At 45.7% G+C, this 19,507-nt stretch overlaps 2 protein-coding genes across 4 annotated transcripts; both read right to left on the bottom strand.

The window, feature by feature from the left end:
* Positions 1 to 774: 774 nt before the first annotated feature.
* On the bottom strand, positions 775 to 6,018 carry LOC144934342 (neurexophilin-1-like). Of its 3 annotated transcripts, none has more exons than XM_078860023.1 (3): positions 5,958 to 6,018; positions 5,420 to 5,531; positions 775 to 2,475 (listed from the first exon to the last, which is right to left on the bottom strand). In XM_078860023.1, the coding sequence occupies exons 2-3, from the start codon at positions 5,474 to 5,476 to the stop codon at positions 1,729 to 1,731; spliced, it is 804 nt and encodes a 267-aa protein (XP_078716149.1). In that variant the 5' UTR covers positions 5,477 to 5,531; positions 5,958 to 6,018; the 3' UTR covers positions 775 to 1,728. The 3 variants fall into 3 exon arrangements, with proteins under 3 accessions (XP_078716149.1, XP_078716148.1, XP_078716150.1); XM_078860022.1 differs by having other exon boundaries at positions 5,893 to 6,017; XM_078860024.1 differs by lacking the exons at positions 5,420 to 5,531; positions 5,958 to 6,018 and adding an exon at positions 3,987 to 4,056.
* Positions 6,019 to 7,206: 1,188 nt separating this feature from the next.
* C10H7orf78 (chromosome 10 C7orf78 homolog) lies at positions 7,207 to 16,217 on the bottom strand. The gene is made up of 6 exons (XM_078860025.1): positions 16,145 to 16,217; positions 14,860 to 15,512; positions 14,257 to 14,332; positions 11,021 to 11,220; positions 8,349 to 8,426; positions 7,207 to 7,405 (listed from the first exon to the last, which is right to left on the bottom strand). Exons 2-6 carry the CDS (start codon positions 15,391 to 15,393, stop codon positions 7,337 to 7,339), a joined length of 957 nt encoding a protein of 318 aa, XP_078716151.1. The 5' UTR covers positions 15,394 to 15,512; positions 16,145 to 16,217; the 3' UTR covers positions 7,207 to 7,336.
* Between the last annotated feature and the right edge of the window lie 3,290 nt (positions 16,218 to 19,507).

Here is a 19,507-nt window from a genome sequence, read left to right on the forward strand (position 1 = left end):
CCAATGGTGAGCCATTTGTTGGTCGAGGCAGAAACTTCAATCGCCAGGGCTATTTCTGTCGTTCGGAATAAAAACAAAAAAAAGAGTTCTCAGACCTGGATCTGACACACGCGTGAATGGCAACAGACCATGAGTGACAAGTTCAACCATGGACATGTGCCGTGACCTGAAGGGGAGGAGGAATGCTGCTGAGGTGGACCTACTCTGGGCACCAAGGCTGGTCGATGAATAATGCATTGCTCAGTCTTGATTTGAAGCTTTCGTGACTGCAGGAATCCATACTATTTGGCTCTTTCGGTAAAGTCACGTAGGTAGAAAAAATGTAATAAAAAAAATAAAACCAAAAAATAATATCGCGACGTTTCGATCGCAACACAAGCGGTCGTGCTCAGGCGGAAACAAATATATAATAACGTCGAAAGTGTTTTATTATATTTTATTTTTTATACCTATGTGACTTTACCGAAAGAACCAAAGAGTAGAGAATGCATTGCTCACCTCCGAGTGTCTGAAAATCAACGTGCCTGCCATACCACAAGCCAAAGACTACGACCGTGTATCACCGCAGTTAGCCAGTTGAGATGTCTTGGAAAATAATATCTCCAGGGGAATGTGCTGTTGTTGTTGTTGTTATGTAGAGTTGTATTTTTGGATGTGTGTGCGCATGTTCACGGGGAGCAGTACAAATGTTTTGAGAATGGGATATTGTCTCACCACAGACTTGTTTTATTTCACTATCTTTAAATTACATCTCATTTTTAAAATTGCTTCGACTGCCCCCCTAGGTGTCCTATATGTGTATATATATATAATTGCATGACACTCTGCAAATTAATTAGCATTAACTTCATTAATCTAGCTTTGTAAATAATAAAATATATAAATGCAAGGGCATTTGCTATATAAATAAACAGTTTTAACTATACATAGACCTTTACAAAGTTGTTTGGCATGTATTGGTCGAAAACGAGGCATTGATTAGAACACTGTAAATGTTAATACGACCAACAAGTGCACACAATGTGGCTGATTTCTAACAAAAGGATGTAATGGCCAAGTGGTAACATGAACACTTGTTGATAATTAAAACACAGATAGAATGCCCGAGATTACTCTTTGTAAAACAATAGCAGTTTTAAATAAATAAATGCATGATATTTCGGTCATATTTAATTTCAAAAATCAAATCGCAAAATACGGCAATTAAATCTGACGATTAGTAAGTGTATACTTTTAAAGTTTCACAAACAGCCACAGTCAATTTCGATACGTCTGGTATACCAGACATGGCAACTTATTACCTCTCGAGGAAGTTCCAACGCTCAATAATGCAAAAGATTGACGAGTAATTATGATGAATACTTACACAATCACAGTGGTAACAGTAATACAGGATTTTTTTTATTATTATTCTGCGTGTCCAGTTGGTTAAGCTCTGCTCAATGAGGCTGCTTCCACATACAGTATCGTATACACCTTAAAATGTCCAAATAATAATCATACCTTTTTAAATACTATCTTTGGGAAATGGTTTACCATTTAACATATATGGCAGATTAACCAAATAAATATTGTCGCTTTGATTAAAAGGAATAAACTACTCTGACACTGGTTCACATTTACGATCAAAACTTAATATTTACAAATTGTACAATACTATGTGTCTATATTCACAATAAGAGAGTCAAGAATAAAGCAGATGCGCGGCGCTACGTGGCGGATGGGAGGTCATCCTGATGGGTAGTACGGGGTGTCGCTATGGTAATTGTAGTCGGGACACACCTTCTGCACCAGCTTGTAGTCCGTGCTGTAAAAAACGATGTAGATGCAGATGACCTTAAAGGGCTTGGAGCAGAGCCAGGACACGTGGCTCTGGATCTGCTCCTGGGAGCAGCTCTTGGACGGGTCGTAATTGCAGGGCACGTTCTTCTTAGCACGGTCCACCTTCTCGTACTCTATCCGACAGTTGAAGGTCTTGGAGTCTTTGGCTTCGATCACAGACTGCTGCGGGGGATCGAATTCGACCGCCTTGGTGGGCGGCACGAGGCTCACGGACACGTTTCCCTGGCCGGTCGAGTTGTGCCGAAAGTACACGCTGAACGTGCCGTTGCCATGGTCAACAATCTTGCCCGTGATGAGGAGGTTGAGCTTCAGCGTTTTGATGTTGGAGTGAAAGTCTCCCCAGCCGAACATCTTCTTGAACTTCCCCGTTTTGACAATGGGCCTCCGTTTCGTCCTCGAGTGTGGCAGAAAGTGCCCCTTGCGATGGGAGCCGTGCAGCCACGAGAGGCCCGATGGGGCGACGACAGCCGCGGTCTCCCCCGAGCCGTTGCCTTCGACGAGCAGCTGAGATTTGGAGAGGAGCCGAGTCAATTTGGTGATGACCACCGACGTAGAAATGTTGGATTCAAAGCGCTGTCCCTCGACGTCATTTGATCCAGGTTTTGCAGACGAGAGGTTTCGGGTGCATATCATCTGAGGGTATAAATGACACGGGGCAACAATATTCTTACACGCATGTGAGCACGTGTTACATTGGTGGCGAATGCATCACACTTACACCGATGCCGACACCGTTTTATTCCTGCATAGGATTTCGCGGGTTGCCGCTGCATTAGCTCTTCAAAATGTGTTTTCATGTTTGTTCAGCGCGGGGTGTCCCACGTGCTGTTTTGCGCCACATGTTGGACGCTTCTTCAGGAACTGCATATTCAGTTCCTGAAGAATGTTGAAGGAGGTCGCAGCACGTGGAACAAAACGTCGAGGCATCGTGCCCAACAGCGAGCAGGTACAGCCCAAAGAGCATGATCGGAGAACGAATTCGTTAAAATATAAGACGAAAAAAACTACAGCCAGACCACTAGATATACATCTGTCTGATCTGCTGGAATGGGTTCACTTATAGAAACGCACCACGGGGTTGATTTAACGTTTCATCGTATATATATGCAGCATGGACAATGTTAATAACATGGTACTTAAAAACCAGTCGTAATATTGTTAAGATTGGATTGAAGATTAATCTTGAGAAGATGTACATGGTATAGAATGAGTGCAACTGGCAATTGGTGTTCTGTGTTAAAGACTGGTCTTATGTGTTGGATTTGCACCCTAGATTGTATTACCCCACTCTTGCAGCACGTGCATCTTTGCCAAACACGTAAAATAAAGTTGCATAACTTGATGTGCAACGATTGACCTTGAATGCATGTTACCCTAGAATTGTTTCATTACTTAATTGAATCTGTAAAATATATGCTACGTGGGGGCATGCAATCTTGGCCATTATGTCAAATATATTGCAACTGTAATGAGAGCAAAAATAAAATACTGAATGGCGACCCGATTTATTTCTCGACATTTGATCATCTTGATGTAAACATAACAAAACGGTTTTCAAATATACACGTGAGCACCGATACACTTTATTACACCCATCATTTGATACTTGAGTGCGCGTGAAAAACACAAATCTTACAGAGTAATCTTTGAAATATACACGTTAAATTAATCCAGTGCTTTGGTAAGTAAGCTTTCCTTTAACGTTGCCGCCTCTTTTTATATTTTCCTATCGATCACAACAAGAGCAAAAAAGATAAGCATCCTTGTTCAATAATACATGCCGCAGTCCCATTTATCACGGGGAGATCTGAATATACGAGTTATGTATCATATTTTCCTCTCTCGCTCCCTCTCCAAAACGGAGAAAGCGCCATAAAACAAGCTTCTCCCTAAAGGCTTGCCAAAGAGTTGCAATAAATCCACGAAGCAAGCGACAGGGCCAGTCGTGGCGGGCATCAATCGTGGGTGCGAATGGGATGAGATCCTAGGCGGGCGGTGACCCTGGACCCGGAGGTCACGAACGGAGCGGCCGTCCATCAGAGAGGCGAGGGTCTGCCGGCGTGCCGTGAGATACCTCGACACCAGCACAGGAGCTCGTTATTCATCGGCACGGTCCAGCCTGCTTAGTCCATTTGGTGACCCACCGGGGTGGTCCGCCTGCCGCTTGGCGAGGGCATTTAACGTCAGAAGTCATCCGCGTGCTCTCGCTCTCCGACTCTCTTGGACTCTCTCCGTCTCTCCCTGGCTCTGCGTCTCTCTCTCTGTCTCTGTGTCTCTATGTATGATACATAAGCACCTGAAGGACCATTTTGTCAGTTTGAGTGCATGACTGAGACGCACCGATTTTAGTGATTTTTTGGCATTGCAAGCGACGAGACGTTGGCACGTTTTTGTACAAAAAAAATCTGATGGGAAAAAAAAATGCTACATTCTCCAACACGCGAAGCTCGCTCCGTGTCTTTCAAGTTGCCCTTACGCAGTTTTTTTACCTAAGTAAACCACACGACCCATTTATAAAGAAGCGTGACTTTAATTTTGTAAGCCGTTTTAACTCATGCAAGTCGATTAACCTCCACAGGGATCTGCCTCAGGTGTCACGTAGCGCATCTGGTTTGGCATGATATGGATTCGCTCCCCTCCCTATCTGTACGACTCGTGGTGCATCAATGCTGGGGTTGAAAAAAGAGAATACCAAAATTGCTATGGATTTCTCCCCCCCCCCCCACCCCTTTTTAAGTTAAAACACAACGATTGTACATTAAAGAATGTAATCTACAGCGCCGTGTGCGCCTATTGGCCCGCGCGCCTCGCTTGTGCCGCTCCAGTCAGGCTACACGCGTCTCCACTCGGAACACATTCCCCGACATCGCTCTCAGAAACGTTGCCTTCAAATGCAAAACAAGAGCGCATTTAATAATTCACCTTAATGCCCCTCCGATACGGCGCTAAAAACGTCCGCGGCGCACACACGCGCGCCTTACTCCGCACATGATCGCAGGCAAAGTGTCTCTTTACAAAAACAAAGAGAGAGAACGCGCGCGCGCTTTGCCACGAGCTGCCGTATGCACGCGCGCGCGCACGCGCGGTCATCGACGCACGGGCGATGTTCACATCTTGCATGTCGCGGGGCGAGTCGCGGCAAACCGCAGAGTTCGACTTTGCGAGTCGCATTTACGCGACTCGGGGGAACTAAAAGGCGCAACGGTGCCGCGTGCCGTCGAGAGCTTTTCGCGCTTATGAAGGCGGGCGACGCGTGCAACGAGGTGCGCGTGCGTGTCCTCCCGACAGTAAACAAAACGGGAAGACTGGACCCGCTTGAAACCTTAACAATTTCCCCCCCGAGCAAATGTAAACTCTTTCGCGCAGCGCCGCGACCAGCAAAGACGTCGCACCGTCCCCGCGTGTGTTGCCCGCAAAGCGCGTAGCTCGCGTTCCCGTGCGTCAAATCGAATACTTCTTATAGCCAGCGCTAATGCTAAATCGATACGGGATCTGGCTTAAGCGGAGGATTTGGCCACACGGAGGAATAACGGCGAGTGTCCCACGCGGGCACTCGCAACGCAGCGCAAGTACTTACAGGATGCAGGCTGCAGTGCAGGAGGATGGTGATGTAGCAGTAGATCGGCCGGGTCATCTTCACTCACTTTTCAGGGGAAATCCCCCACGTCCCAGCGCTGCGTGTGTCCCAGCTGTGGAGGAGCCGCGCGTGTGTTCGGACATGAGCGAGCGAGCACGAAACGGGAACTCGAGCACAATCGAGGAGATGCGCGTAAAAGGAGAGAGGAGGGAGAGGAAAAAAAAAGCCTCAAACTTATAGATGAGAAAAGAGATTAAAAGCCAGATAATCTGGCAAAACAGCAAAGCAATCTCATCATACTGTCGCTGCCAGGGTGCGGCGGGTTCCCGATTAAATCTGATCAACGGGGGTAATGAAGTCTTCTCTTCACCCGAGTCTCAAAGCAGAGACTTCTCGTAGCACCGCGCTCCTATAGACCATGATCAGCTGTGCGCGGGATGGAAATGTTGGATGGGGAGCGGGGAGAGGATTACATATTCATTGCGCCTTCACATCCCTCTTAAGAGCGCGCCGTCAAAACGCGCTGCAACCACGCAACTGTTTCAATTCAGCTCGCCCAGGGTAACCATGATCGACCCCGCCGTGATGGGTACTTGAATCGACGCCGCTGTTGTTTTAACCAGGACAACTGGTTTGGGGCGCACGTGGCTTTTTAGAGGCTGAATATGAGGTGACGTCAGCCCTTTTCGCGGGGATCCGTGCGTTGAGCAATCCATTACAACACACACACACAAAGTTACAAGGACGTCATGTGCCGAAATAAGGCGTGCATTTCGCGTCTGCTCGCCGTTTTTCGGTGTATTTTTTGCTGCATTAAATACACCCCCCCCCGCAATTGCGCGTGGCCATGCTTATTTAACAATCGGACATCGAGACGCATTTGCTTCGTGCCGTTGTTGTGGAATATTAATTGACTTGCGCTGTGGAGTTTGTTTGTTTTTGCGCACGCGTTAAGCACTAATAATTTAATGATGACCAAGTTGGCAGCAGACGTTTAACCGTGGGGAGCAACGTCCTAGAACCGATGAGCAATGTGTTCACACCAGGAGAATGTTTTATTGACAAGAACACACGGACATCTACGCCACTTCCAGTTTTTTTTAATAACAATATTTACAGTGCAACATCAGAGGCGTCACACACGAGTTCAAGTTTGCTGACATTCACTTTTGATTCGTATAATTTTTTTTTGTAATGTGGGATAACAGTTTATTTTCTCCTCCTTTCCATTTCTTCTTAAAGCACCATCCATCCCTCGTCATGATCTCTCTGCTGCAGTCCATCTCTCGGGTTATTCGCACAAACATCTCGCAGCGTCATCCTTCGCATGCGCGTTTCAAACAGCGTAACGTTCCCCTGGACATCAATGCGAATTTGAGTATTGCGATGCAAGCGCGTGCTAAAGTGATCATACAATCACCGAGAACATTACAACATATTCCAGGGTTTTTTTTTAAAGGTTCTCTCGCAACGTTAAATGTTACAGAGAAGTCGTGTCATCGCTTCGCGCGCGCACGGCAGAACGCTTTGTCAAAGCGCCACCACGCGGCTGTCCAGGAAACGGTAGGCGATCTTTTTTTCTTTCTTAACCTCACCAAAGTTATTATTATAGATACATGTTGGGTGTAGGAATATATATATTCTTCGCTGTATATTATGTGCCTCATTGCGGAAGAAGATGAAAAAAAAGTTTTAAGACAATTTCACCATTTCCGCAGAACGCTCTTACACCCAAACCGCTGTCATTTTGACGACGCTTTTGTCGCCTATTAAACTAATAATGGGCTCAATTGAGAGCATCGGGTACGAAATGTCGTTTCTCGTTGCATTTCTCCGTCAGGCTAACGATGGAACGGTGTAGTGTTTTGAAAAGACTAATGATCCGTCAGTTTTGTAATGGGATTTTCATTTTTTTTTTCATTTGACATTCATAGTTTTAGTCGAGGGCTGATCTGTCTCTTTTTTTCTTCCCGCGGGACATCGCTCCTGTAAGGCAACACACAGCGCAATGACGCGCGCGCACAGACACGCGGGCGTTCATTTGGTTTAATTATCCATAGCAAAACAATGCGATGGCCATTGACTCCACTTCGGCAACACTTCTGCGAGCCGGGATAAAATATGGAATTGGCAGAAAGTTATCGGCCAAAGGAGGCTCGCCTGCAATGGAGCGCCACTAAAATGCGCATTTTCACCTCTTCAGGAAAAGCCGACGCTCGATTTACGTTCTCGCGACGACCGGCACGGTTGACGCACTGGGATTGATGGTCGATGGAAGAAGGAATGTCTAATGTGTAACAACTCCCCCACCGGTGGGGGAGTATAGGTACTCCGTATGAAGCATTTGCACGATGTATATGGAAGCGAGCGTGAATGACTATAGATTATCTGATGTCGTGGTCATCAAGCGCATCGTTTTGCTCCGGGTCAATAATTACACGACGGTTGTACCTTGCAAGCGACTGTCCCCGTTACGGATATTAATAACCGGCTGTCAAGATGAATTCGCCAGCTAGGGAATTACCATGAATCCCTGCGTTTGTTGCGAGGTGTCACACAGCAGTCGTTCTTAAGGGCCGGGGAAAGTGGCTTCGTCTTACCAATGGGGGTCCCTACATCCCCGATGGGGGCACGTGTGGCGTGAGGTGCACGGTACGAGGTGAGAGCATGAGTGATGCGTTGACTCTCTCGAAACAGTTAATGCGCAGAGGTGGCTCTCGGCGCCGGCTTTACGACCGGAGCAAGTTGCTACGTCGCGTGGCAGCTGGCTGTGTGTGGCGGGCGGCCGCGTGATTTACCCTCTTCCAATGCGCGTTGTTAAAACCATGGCCTGGGAGGAGGGTTTTCATTGCCCATGTATGTTTAAAACGAAAGAAGAAAAAACAACACACACACACAGAGTGGCTAATTTGCATCTACGTGGGCTCACCTGTTGCCATATTTGTGAAAATTTGTCATGAACTCGCTCCAGTAGGGCACTATGCGCACTGCGTCTTCGCCGGAATCTCTGAAACACACGGGGGAGGAAACTTGATTTGAACACAGGGGAGGGTCGGGGGTGTTCAGCCATTAGCGGCCGATTCCACGCCACGTGGACCCGATGGGCATGCGAACCATCTCTTCATATCAATCAATCGCCTCCATGTATTGCATTTCCTAGCACTTCAGCATGAGGTGGTGAGCAATGCACTCATGTACTTGGCGTCTTCCACACACAGAAATTCTTGCCGTGTTGAATTTGCTGTCCTTCCCCCGCAACTCAGATTAGCACCGTTGGGTACATCAATTTGCGCGTCTTGAACGCTACTGTGACTCACGTGAATCTCAATTTTTTACCAAATTGGGTTTAGGGGGTGGTATGGTATGCTAATTTAAATTGTCTAATTCAGCCCACGGGTTTCTTGTGTTATAGCTCATAAACCTCTTAGCATCAGCCTGCATATGATGTGTTGCCCCTCATGACAGAAGACGAAATTATTCATACGCTATTAGGTGATCAACTCGAACGCGTGCTTTTTTCACTGATTTGTCATTAGTCGCCGTGGAGGTTTAAGACTGGTTCTGACTGACAAGGACAAATATTTACTCATCATGCAGACAACATTCACAATTACCATTCACAGTCATTTGTCAATGCACTCTCTGGTGAAGACCTCACTCAGCGTGTCCTGGATCGGTTCAAATATTGCTCGCCATTTACGTTCACCGTGGCCGGGAATCGAACTCATAACCGGGTTCGTAGCGCAGTGCGCAAACCATTGCTGGATGTGTATTGTGCGCATTTGTTGACGCCTGGTTTACATTTTTTTTCTTTCACGGAATGGCTGCTGTGACCAAGAATGAAATGCATCATTAAGTAGTCCACAGGAACAAAACAAAGGATATAAAATAAAACAAAAAAATAAGAAGATTGTTTTGAGACGCAGCCAAAGTGACGAGACAAGTCACGATGTTACAACTGAAGCGATTTCAAAACCGAGGCAAACGCCACGTATAGGTATTATAAATAGGCTATATGGCAATATAAACAACTGGCAGAAATACTGGCTGTGTCATACGTAAATCACGTACACAGCACCAGCCATACATTTCAAGGCCACTGGAGGTTATGTTGCCTTTTTTTTTGTTTTGTCCAGATGTTGTGGCTATACGTGCGTTTGTCTGATCATGCGTGCATAGCCTTTAATGGAATGTGATCCATTGGTGGGATATATTATGGATAATTGTTTATACTATTTTAAAACCATATATGTGGACCTAATACGATAGTCCGTAAATGGTTGAGGTTAGGGTTAATAAAGGCAGCAAAGCAGATCCATGGCTGGAGTCCCCAAGTATCGGAGTGCAGTTTCGTTTCTTACACGTGGCCATATATACGCCGTCTGAGTGGGCTGCGGCGTATGGCGTTTCCACCTGTTCGTTGAGCTTTTTGTTCACCGACAAACTGATTTCTAATTACCTGCAACGGAATGCAGAGAGGAGCTACGCATTTGGATGTTGTCGCGGTTGTGGTCGATGGTGAGTGCCCTACCCCCGCCACTTTTTTTAAAGATTGCTTTATATACATTTACGTGGTAAAAACAGAGAAGCAACTTCGTGAATAATACATAAACGACCTCGGCAAGCCAAGTAATTCAATTAGTGGGCGATATATTTGTAATATGTATGGATATAGACATAGATGCCGCTCTTAGACGATGCTAAACATATCTTGGCTAAATGACTAGCAGTCTTCTGTTAAGGCTATTTCAAGAGGGGGTTTTTTTTTTATTCTCAGAGCATACAAAATCTGACGACCCATATAAAAAAAACCTCAATATCAATACAGTCGAGTTACCAATCTAGATCTTAAGTTTTCGTGACTGCAATGATCCATAGTCGAGGTACCGTTTAATACAGAGTACCGTATACGCACTTTTAGAACATAGCGTCGTTCCAAAGCCAAATGTGATGCTGCTCTCTCGCAGTTCATTTCAAGAGCGCCGTGGCTCCGGTCTAATTAGTAATCTAAATCGTTGCTTTAGCATGGGGGACCATTCTTCAGTCGATGTGTGAATTGGGTAATAATGCACGTGTCTGTAAATTGATACAAGCAATAAACCTGCTTCGCGTGAGAAATGGAGGCGAGCAGCCCCTTGGCTAATGGCTCGCGCCACGAACCCAGCAGCTGCCTGACTCCAGTGGCCGGTTTCATGAACCCACCTAAAGTGAAAATGCCTTCTTTGCATTGCGCTGACTTATGTAGGAATCTACGGAAGGAAATCTCACGCAGGTAGTTTTATTCCACCGGCCAGAAAATAGTATTGCCCCCTTACAGTCCAGCGATTCTTGTCGAGTAACGTGCACCACTTTACTTAGATAACAAACCGATAGGGAACAACGCACTTAATTTGTGTTATGCAATCGAGACACGGGTTTCGATGCATCATCATCATATCAACGTATTGAGCAGAACAAATAGCACCGACGACCGACATTGCAAAGCGGAAGCTGGACCCGTCACGCGTTTGTGATCGCGCAAATCATACGGATGTTGTTGGGGTTTATTTTTATTTTATTTGGAAGAGGCCCTTGGAATGGACACGTAAATGTCAACCGCACCGTGTATGAGGCAGGGCGCGGTGGCCACGGCTCCGTTGGCAGCATGAGATGACCCTCCCATGGGGGCGAAGGTCGCGTGATGCTCGCATCCCAGCGGGACCTCGCGTCTTCGTCTCTGCTCGGCACGATCGCTCGCGTCGCGCGGACGGTCCCAGCACGGACTCCCTGATCCAGCAGGTGATGTGCAGCTGGGTGTGTACCTGTCAAACGAAGGCGTGCATTTGTACGCCCATCAATCTGCTGCTCATCCTCCATCAGTACAAGCTGGAATGATTATTATGTTTTATTCGTGTACACGACACGCTGTGCTTGTGCGTGCATCTAAATCTGGGACACTAGTCGATACCAGACCGGCCTTGAATAATAATATTAATCTATTCAAAAGGCCGTGTGTCCCGTCGGGCAAAATTAATCATGTGAAAGCTATCCCCTCCACATGAATTTAAACAGGACGCTAAATATTAAAATATTATTTTCATTTTAGTTGGATTGTTAAACTGGCCAGTATTCTATCAAATCACGCATGGGATGAATTTGTTAATGCAAATTATCATTACAGGAAATCCCCCCACCTCAACTCATGTCTCTCTCAGGATGATCTTACATTGGCGTGCTTGGCCAGCGCCATTAACGAGTTGTATGGCACGTGGGAGGAAACCGATTAGCTCGGTTGGCTACGTACGGTGCGAAAGAATGCCAACATACGTCCATACAACCCGCAGTATACCAGGGAGACAATCCACCATGCGTACTCGGGCGAACACTCAGCACTTCCGTCGTCTGGCCACCACACAGCCTCATGCCTACAACAAACGGAAACCCCTGGTGCCTAAACCCAAGCTCAACAACCCCAACTCGATGCCGAGGTCCGATGAGTTTGGGCACATTGGGTGTGATTTGGCATTGGCCCATTTTTTTCCTGTACAGATTGTTAATCATTTTAAAGTACTTATTGAAAATAATTTTAGCGTCATGAAATATGTCAACTTTCGGAAATGTACGTTGTTATGTTCTCATTTAAAATATATTATGTACCCTACTCCGATAGTTTTAGTGAAAATTGTATCCATCATAGCTTTTATTGTCTCGATATTGCAATCTTTGCTATGGTTGGCCAATTTTCTTAGAGCGTCTCATTTAAAAGGAGTTTGTCATTGAGCACTCAGTAAAAATAATTTACATTTCATGTACAATATTCATTCACGTTGAGTAGAACTCGGATCCCTACACTTTACACCAGCCAAAACAAAACGGGACATGGTAAAACATTTAGGAAATAACCCAAGTTTATTGAATTGTATGGCGTACGTTACGTTTAATAAATCATATAATGGATGCGCTACTTTAATTCAATTGCATTTCTTTGCCTGTCTTCATGGGTGACCTCGGCAGTAGCCATTTTCACGATAAGCCTTTGTCTGTGATCACACATTGTCACATGCGGTGCAAGTGTTTAACCGTTTACATTTTTTTTTAAAGGGAAGCATAGTATGCTATTCAGCATCGGCGTTTTATACGCGCAGTGCATAACAAACACCCACAGTCACGTGACTTGTCAATGACTCCGACGTATTTTAATAAGCTATAGCCAAGAGTGAGCTTCTGACGAATTATCAAGCAGCTGCGAGGTGAAGTGTGATGGTCTGTAGGGGGCAGTGTAGCCAGGAGGTGAACAGCAGGCGCACTGCTTTGACTGTCCTCTCCTCAAATGTATCCAGGCACGCGTGGCTTTTACTCTAGGCACTTGGGTCCCCTCCCACGTGTACAACAATAATGGAAATGCATTTGCATCTCTGATTTCTTCCTTGGGCGGATTTATTAATATTCTTTGTTTTTTTTCGGTAAAGTCACGTAGATAAAAAATAAAATTAATTAAAGTAAAATAAAAAAATATAATTAAAATCACGACTCATATTCTTAGGTTTTTTCGGTAAAGTCACGTGGGTAAAACATTAAAATTAATAAAAGTAAAATAAAATAAAAAAAATAAAAAAAAATCACGACGTTTCGGAGGCAACACAAGTCTCCGTCATCAGGTGGGACCGTCACAGCCAGATTTGCTGCATCAAGTGCAGCTGCATCAAGTGCAGCAAATCTGGCTGTGACGGTCCCACCTGATGACGGAGACTTGTGTTGCCTCCGAAACGTCGTGATTTTTTTTATTTTTATTTTACTTTCATTAATTTTAATGTTTTACCTACGTGACTTTACCGAAAAAACCTAAGCATATGAATCCTTGCAGTCACGAAAGCTTCAAATCTAGGAATAAAATCACGACGTTTCGGAGGCAACACCAGCTTCCGTCTTCAGGTGGAACCGTCACAGCACGATAGCTGTATCAAGTAAGAGAAATTCCAAGAAAACAGTCCTTGTATATATACTGGTTGAGGGTGGGAGGAGCCAAGGTGGGCCCTGAATATTACTTTTGTGAGGTTCGGTGCGGCTGAAGCACGCTGTTAGGAATGAGCCTTTGTTGTGTAAACTTTCGCCTCCGCCCACTCCGACTGGCGAAATGTTTTGTTTCCAATGAATAAAGAGCATGCACAGATGTTTTATTTTTTATTTTGTTTTAATTAATACAGCGCATGCCTTTACTTCAGTTGGGCACTCTTTGCTGGCGACATGGCTTAGAGGTAAAAGCAGCGAGTCGGCACCACTGAGACGCTGCCTTAGAACCCCGGGAGGTCACTCTTTGATTACATTCGCATTCTCGAGTGGAGTGAGTTTGATGGTTTTATCCCCGTCGCCAATGAATGCACAAGAAAGACACGACATTAAATGTGGCTTTGTAATCAATTTGGCTCATTTCCAGCCCTGACAATCTCATAGTAGAGTGTATTGGAAGGTTTGTTCTTTACTGAATAAATTATAAAATCCTCACTTGAACGATTTTTCGGGAAACCTACGATGAAAACATCTTCAGAAGCCTCTCTCTGAGACAGTTGGTTCTCAATCTCTGCTATACTTTATTTCAGAATTGATTCTTCACATCGTTCCATTATTGTGATTGTGCAATCGGTATGAATTAGAAACAATGTGCCAAAAATGTGTGAAGAAAAATTATCCGGCTATGAAAGTCTTGAAATACAATATATATATTGTCTGGAACAGAAAAGCTAATGTGGAATTTCGTCCTCGTAACTTGGTCGTGATGCAACACGCCACGTGGTCAATCCTTGAAGATGTACTTGGAGAGAGACATTTAAGTTTTCATGAATCGTGCATTTGGTTCTTACTCGCATCGGGTCTTTGCTGGTTTATGTTCCCAGAACTCACAAATTCCGGCAAACCCAGTTCCTTTATGTCGGGATACTGCAATCAAAACACCAACCATGAGCGTGCCACACTCTGTAAACGTGCAGTATTGTATGACGACACGGATATAATGCAGTATAAAGCGCTGTGCACCCTTTTGTTTTCCAGATGCGTTTTATAGCACAGCGCCAGTCCCGTAGGAGGTATTGAAGATACACAGTGCACACGTGTGTGCTGTAATACCATTGTCATTAAGCCTTGGCGCACACTCACAGCGGGTTTAAAAGCCACCATGCGCGATTTATGGGAAAATTAAGATGTTGGATTTTGACCCCAATAGCGATAAAGTGCATGTAAACAAAATACGACCCATTATGACTATAAACGAGTGAATTAACAGTGCTCTTGCTACGAGCCAGCCGAGAGCATCAATCACATGGCAGTCACTAAATGCATGCATTCGGCAAATATATGCATACATGAAGTACGCATCATGCAGTTTTAACAATTTGATTCGCATTGCAGTAGTTGTATTCTCTGCCATCGACCATTCACACTCATGTGCTGCGCATTGAGTAAGGCACCTGACGAAAGTCGTGCGGTCTCGGGTTTTTGTATTTGTCCTTGGGGATTGTCCCATGGGTGGCCACTACGACGCGTTCCTGCAAAGGGCAAATGGGTGGGAAGGTCCTCGCAAAGGGCGGCCGCTGTGGTCGCTCGCTTTGCCAGGGCTTGGGTGGCACGAACTGTGGACCCTTCACTGCCAGAAAGTCCCCCAGCGACCTGGCCCCCTTGCGCGGCACGCCGCCATCTCCTGCATGATTTCGTCCCAACCCAAGAGAGCTCCTCTCTTGCTTCGGCGCCTGGCGCTTGTGGTGGACGCCTTGAGGCCGGTAGAGACGAGGGCTAAAGTCCAGGGGTTTTATGTCCCAGGGCCCTCTCTGCTCTGGCAGAGGAGCCGGTGGCCGCTTCAGGGCAGCTCGTGTGGCCAGGAGGTTCAGAGCGGCAGAGAAGGTGCCCCTGGTCGCGAAGCCAAAGCTGGGCATGTCACGTCCTGAGCTCCTCCGAGGTCTTTCCAGACGGACGCTCTCGACCTCACTTGTTATGTTTGCGCACATGTTGGTCTGCGTATTGCTCTACTCTTTCAATGTAATTTCTATTGACGTAATTTCTTCCGATTGTCCGTCGCTATTTTCAGTGATTCATCTGAAGCCAATATGGCTTTCTCTCGTCAACGCTGTAACGACATACATCCGTCATTTCATACACTTTTTTTTTACTGAATGGAATCGCGTCCTGCGATTAATTTGTATTCGTAGATAAAATAAGCACAATTCACGCACCCAATACACGTACTCAACCTCCAATTGTGTCACCAATTGCTTACTTTAAAACACTGTAAAATGTTTACAATGTATAGTGAGCCAGAATGAAGCCCATCAGAAAAGTGTGTTCCTGCACTGATTACATGACAGTATATATATAGTGTCGTTAACCAGCGCACATTAACATTTCTTCGACATTTATAAAGCTGTATTGGTGCCTCACTTTTTGAATTGTTCACAAATCATTTATATGCTGCTTAAGGGCTATGCGGTTCAACGGAGTGCCGCAAACTTCAATGTTATGCTGCACGATGCTCCAAACAAACTCTCCGCCTTCACCACAATCCACACTTACCAGCGTGGCGAAGTATGGTCAAATAAACCCAACGATTCACAACGGCGTGAAGAGCCCCTCATTTAGCAGTAGACTTACAAAAGGGCAGTACACGCATAAATAATGGGGAGAACTTATTCAGCTATGCATCGCTATAAATACCAACATCTCCGTGTTGGGACGTATTAATATGCATTATCAAAGCCTTACCTTTTAATGTGAATCCGATTTAGTCTTGTGCATTAACGGGACACACACGTCCAAACTCCAGACTGAAGACCCGTTTGCTTAGTCCATTATAGCGCTTTAGCCGCATTATAATAGCGTTGCTATGGATACGAATGCAAACTTGGGTTGGATTTTTAGAACGCACAATTGTTTCTTTGAAAGTCTGCGGGGTTCGCGGTTCCCATGGAGTCATTCGTGCATTTCTTTTAAAACTATTGTCCGACCACTCTTTAAACATAGCCCAGCATTTGAGGTAACGCAAGTGCCTATACTTGGACGAGGGCGTTTTAGCGCTCACCATTAAACGTGTGCTTTCGTTTTGATATTGAGGCATTTCAAAACATACTCGTAAGTCAAAATACACAGCGTGTCCACGTTAGTTCGAGAAATTTGATGACAATTCATCTTCCAGTTATCCCACCTCTTTAAAAACTAAATCTATTTTTTTAAACATATTCTTTGTACAAAATGCGATGTTTTGTGTGTTTGTGCTAATAGTTCAGGCAAGGCTGATACCTTATATGACCTCCTGTCCCAGGTACTAACTAAAGTGGCCCCTCGGGATAGAGTCATCCTGTCGGGTGACTTTAATGCCCGAGAGGGTAATGACGCAGGCACCTGGGCTGGAGTGATTGGAAGCATGGGCCAGATCAGCTCAGTAACGAGGGTAGGAGACTGCTATACTTCTACGAAACCCATGGGCTTGTGATCACTAACACGCTGTTCTGGCATTGGCACATCCACACAACGTCGTGGATGCACGCCGGGTCCAAGCAAGAACATTTGTTCGACTATATCCTGACAGAATATCGGAAACGGACACTGTCCTTGACACCGGGACTTACTGTCAAGCTGATCTGCCCACTAGCCATAAACTTGTTAACTTTAAGATGCGCTTGCCATTCATCCACTACGGTGGTGGGCATCCACCTCGGACTCCATTTTAAACCCACAATAGCAATGTCTCGGCTTACCGATTCAAGTTGCAAGGAACAATTTAATTATCGCTTACAACTGGGGTTGGCATCGTCTTCCCCTCCTCCAAATGCAGAGGGGGGATGAGTGAGGTTCGAGACTGCGGCTCATTCCGCTGTAATGGCTGCATTGGGTACGCGATTCAAACCCTGGCTGACGGAGGAGGTGTTTCAGCTATCTGATGGAGAGTGACAGGCTCACTCCCACCGTTTACAACATCCCAAATTGAAGAATAAGGAAGCTTACCGCAGCCTTTTCAAGACCTTCGTACAGCCGTGCGGCGCTGCAAGGATGAGTGGTGGTTGTGGATTGCTAAGATGGAAAATGCCTCAGTAGCTCGTGATCACAAATCACTATTTAATTGAATCAAAAAGTAACTTGCAGCACCATGCATATTACCATCCTTTAGGGAAAGAACAGTGAAACCCATCTCCGACCCCCAGGCACAGGTCTGCAGGTTTATTGAGCATTCCTGTGATGTCTTGGGGGAAGGGGAATCCGTCAGCTCAGATAACATCATGGGGCAAGGTGGCGATGACCCTTCTTGGGCTGCCGTCCCTCAAATATTGAAAAAAAAGACAGCCACCCCCGTGAGTGGCTGGCTGATATGCCATCTGTTGAGAAAGTACGATGAAACATCCATAATCTGAGACGAGGAAACAACACCGGGCAGTAATGTTCTCCCAAACGAATTGCCGAGGGAGCATCGTGTCGATCTGCAGACTGTCCTACATGACATCATCATAACTGTCTGGGCCACACAACGTGTCCCACAGGATTGTAAGGATGCCATGGTGGCCCCCCCTTTTTAAGAAGAGGTACTGTACTGATTGTAACAACTAGGGGTATCTCTCTCCTAAGTGTGCCGGGAAAGGTCCTGGCAAAGATTGTTCAACATTTCCTTGCCAGACAAGCTGAGGAGAGGCTTGCAGAGCCCCAATGTGGTTTCACATTGGGGCTCTCCTCGCAGATTGTTGAAAGACCTGGACACAGTCCCATCGGTGAGATCCGGCTGGCAAAGCTGCGTTGGCTGGGTCACGTAGCCCACATGCCCTGCCACCGCTTTTCCAAAGGGGCCGTCCATAAATGACGTCACGCGATTTTGGACGATTTTTGACCCCCCCCCCCTCGTCGCACGGCGTCACAAAAAGTCAGACCCCCCCTCAAATATGACGTCACAAAGCTCTGCCCCCCCCCCAAAAAAAAACATGCTTCAAATCGTTTTAAATTATTGTCATTGCAGTGCGTATTTAATGTGCCGCTGCACTATGATGTTGTAGGAGAAAACATTTATTAAAAAGTCTATTTAATTAAATAGAATGTGTTGCGCATTTTGATGTGACGTCACATTCCTCAACCCCCCCCTCTAGTATACCCCCCCCCACGTCACACATCGTCACAATGTCTAACCCCCCCCCCAGGTGTGTGACGTCATTTATGGACGGCCTCAAAGAGTTAATGTATGGCCGGATAGAAGGGGGGGGGGGCTATACGGGCATGTCATGGGCTAGAGAAGAAATGGGCTGATGTGTTAAAGTCGGGTGTGGAGCTGATTGGAGTTGCCAATGCCTGATATGAGCGGTGTCAAGATGGGACTCTATGGAGGAAGCTCGTGAAGGACGCTCCTGAGCAGTTGGAGGCAGTCACCCTCCAGCAACAGCGGAGGGCGGAGAGCGATGCTCACAACAACGGGCGAAGCGCCAGGCTGGTTAAATGCAGAAAGTTGACACAGTGCAGAGCACAGTTCATGCATCTGCCAGTCATCTCAATGAAGACATGAAGCATGGGACTCTCCTACGATCTGCCAGCGAGCGTTTGACACTTCACGTGGCCTCAAAGTGCACCTAACCTGGCACAAGCGTCGTGGTTACGTTACCGCCACTTAGTGGCGAATAGCGGCTCTTGTAAATCGTTTCTCAGTATTATTTTGTTTTTACTTTTTATTTTGGAATAATTAACGTATAAATGCAGCACCTTGCGATACACAAATACATGTGTATGCAGGGCAATAACGTAATATTTGCTTAATATGACAGACGGTGAGATGTTATGAGAAAATAATGAACATATTCTTCGGACGATAAAGATGCTCCCGAAAGCAAGACACACCCATAACTTGTACCCGGTGTCAATAGTCATACAAATCTGGTGATTCATCGGATTAAAATACATCATTTTAGAACCTGGAGAACAGGGTATTATTGCTGCATTCATAGAATTACAATATCACATTCATCAATACGAATATAAAATAATATCAATAATAATAATGCCACGATCATGTTTACTAAACAAACTAAACAAGATACTGCAAGCGGCAACGCTCAGTTGTGTGTGCAGGGCCAGCAGAGGGAGCGCGCATCCACAGAC

The sequence above is a fragment of the Lampetra fluviatilis genome, chromosome 10, assembly GCF_964198595.1.
Source record: "Lampetra fluviatilis chromosome 10, kcLamFluv1.1, whole genome shotgun sequence".
Classification (NCBI taxonomy): domain Eukaryota; kingdom Metazoa; phylum Chordata; class Hyperoartia; order Petromyzontiformes; family Petromyzontidae; genus Lampetra; species Lampetra fluviatilis.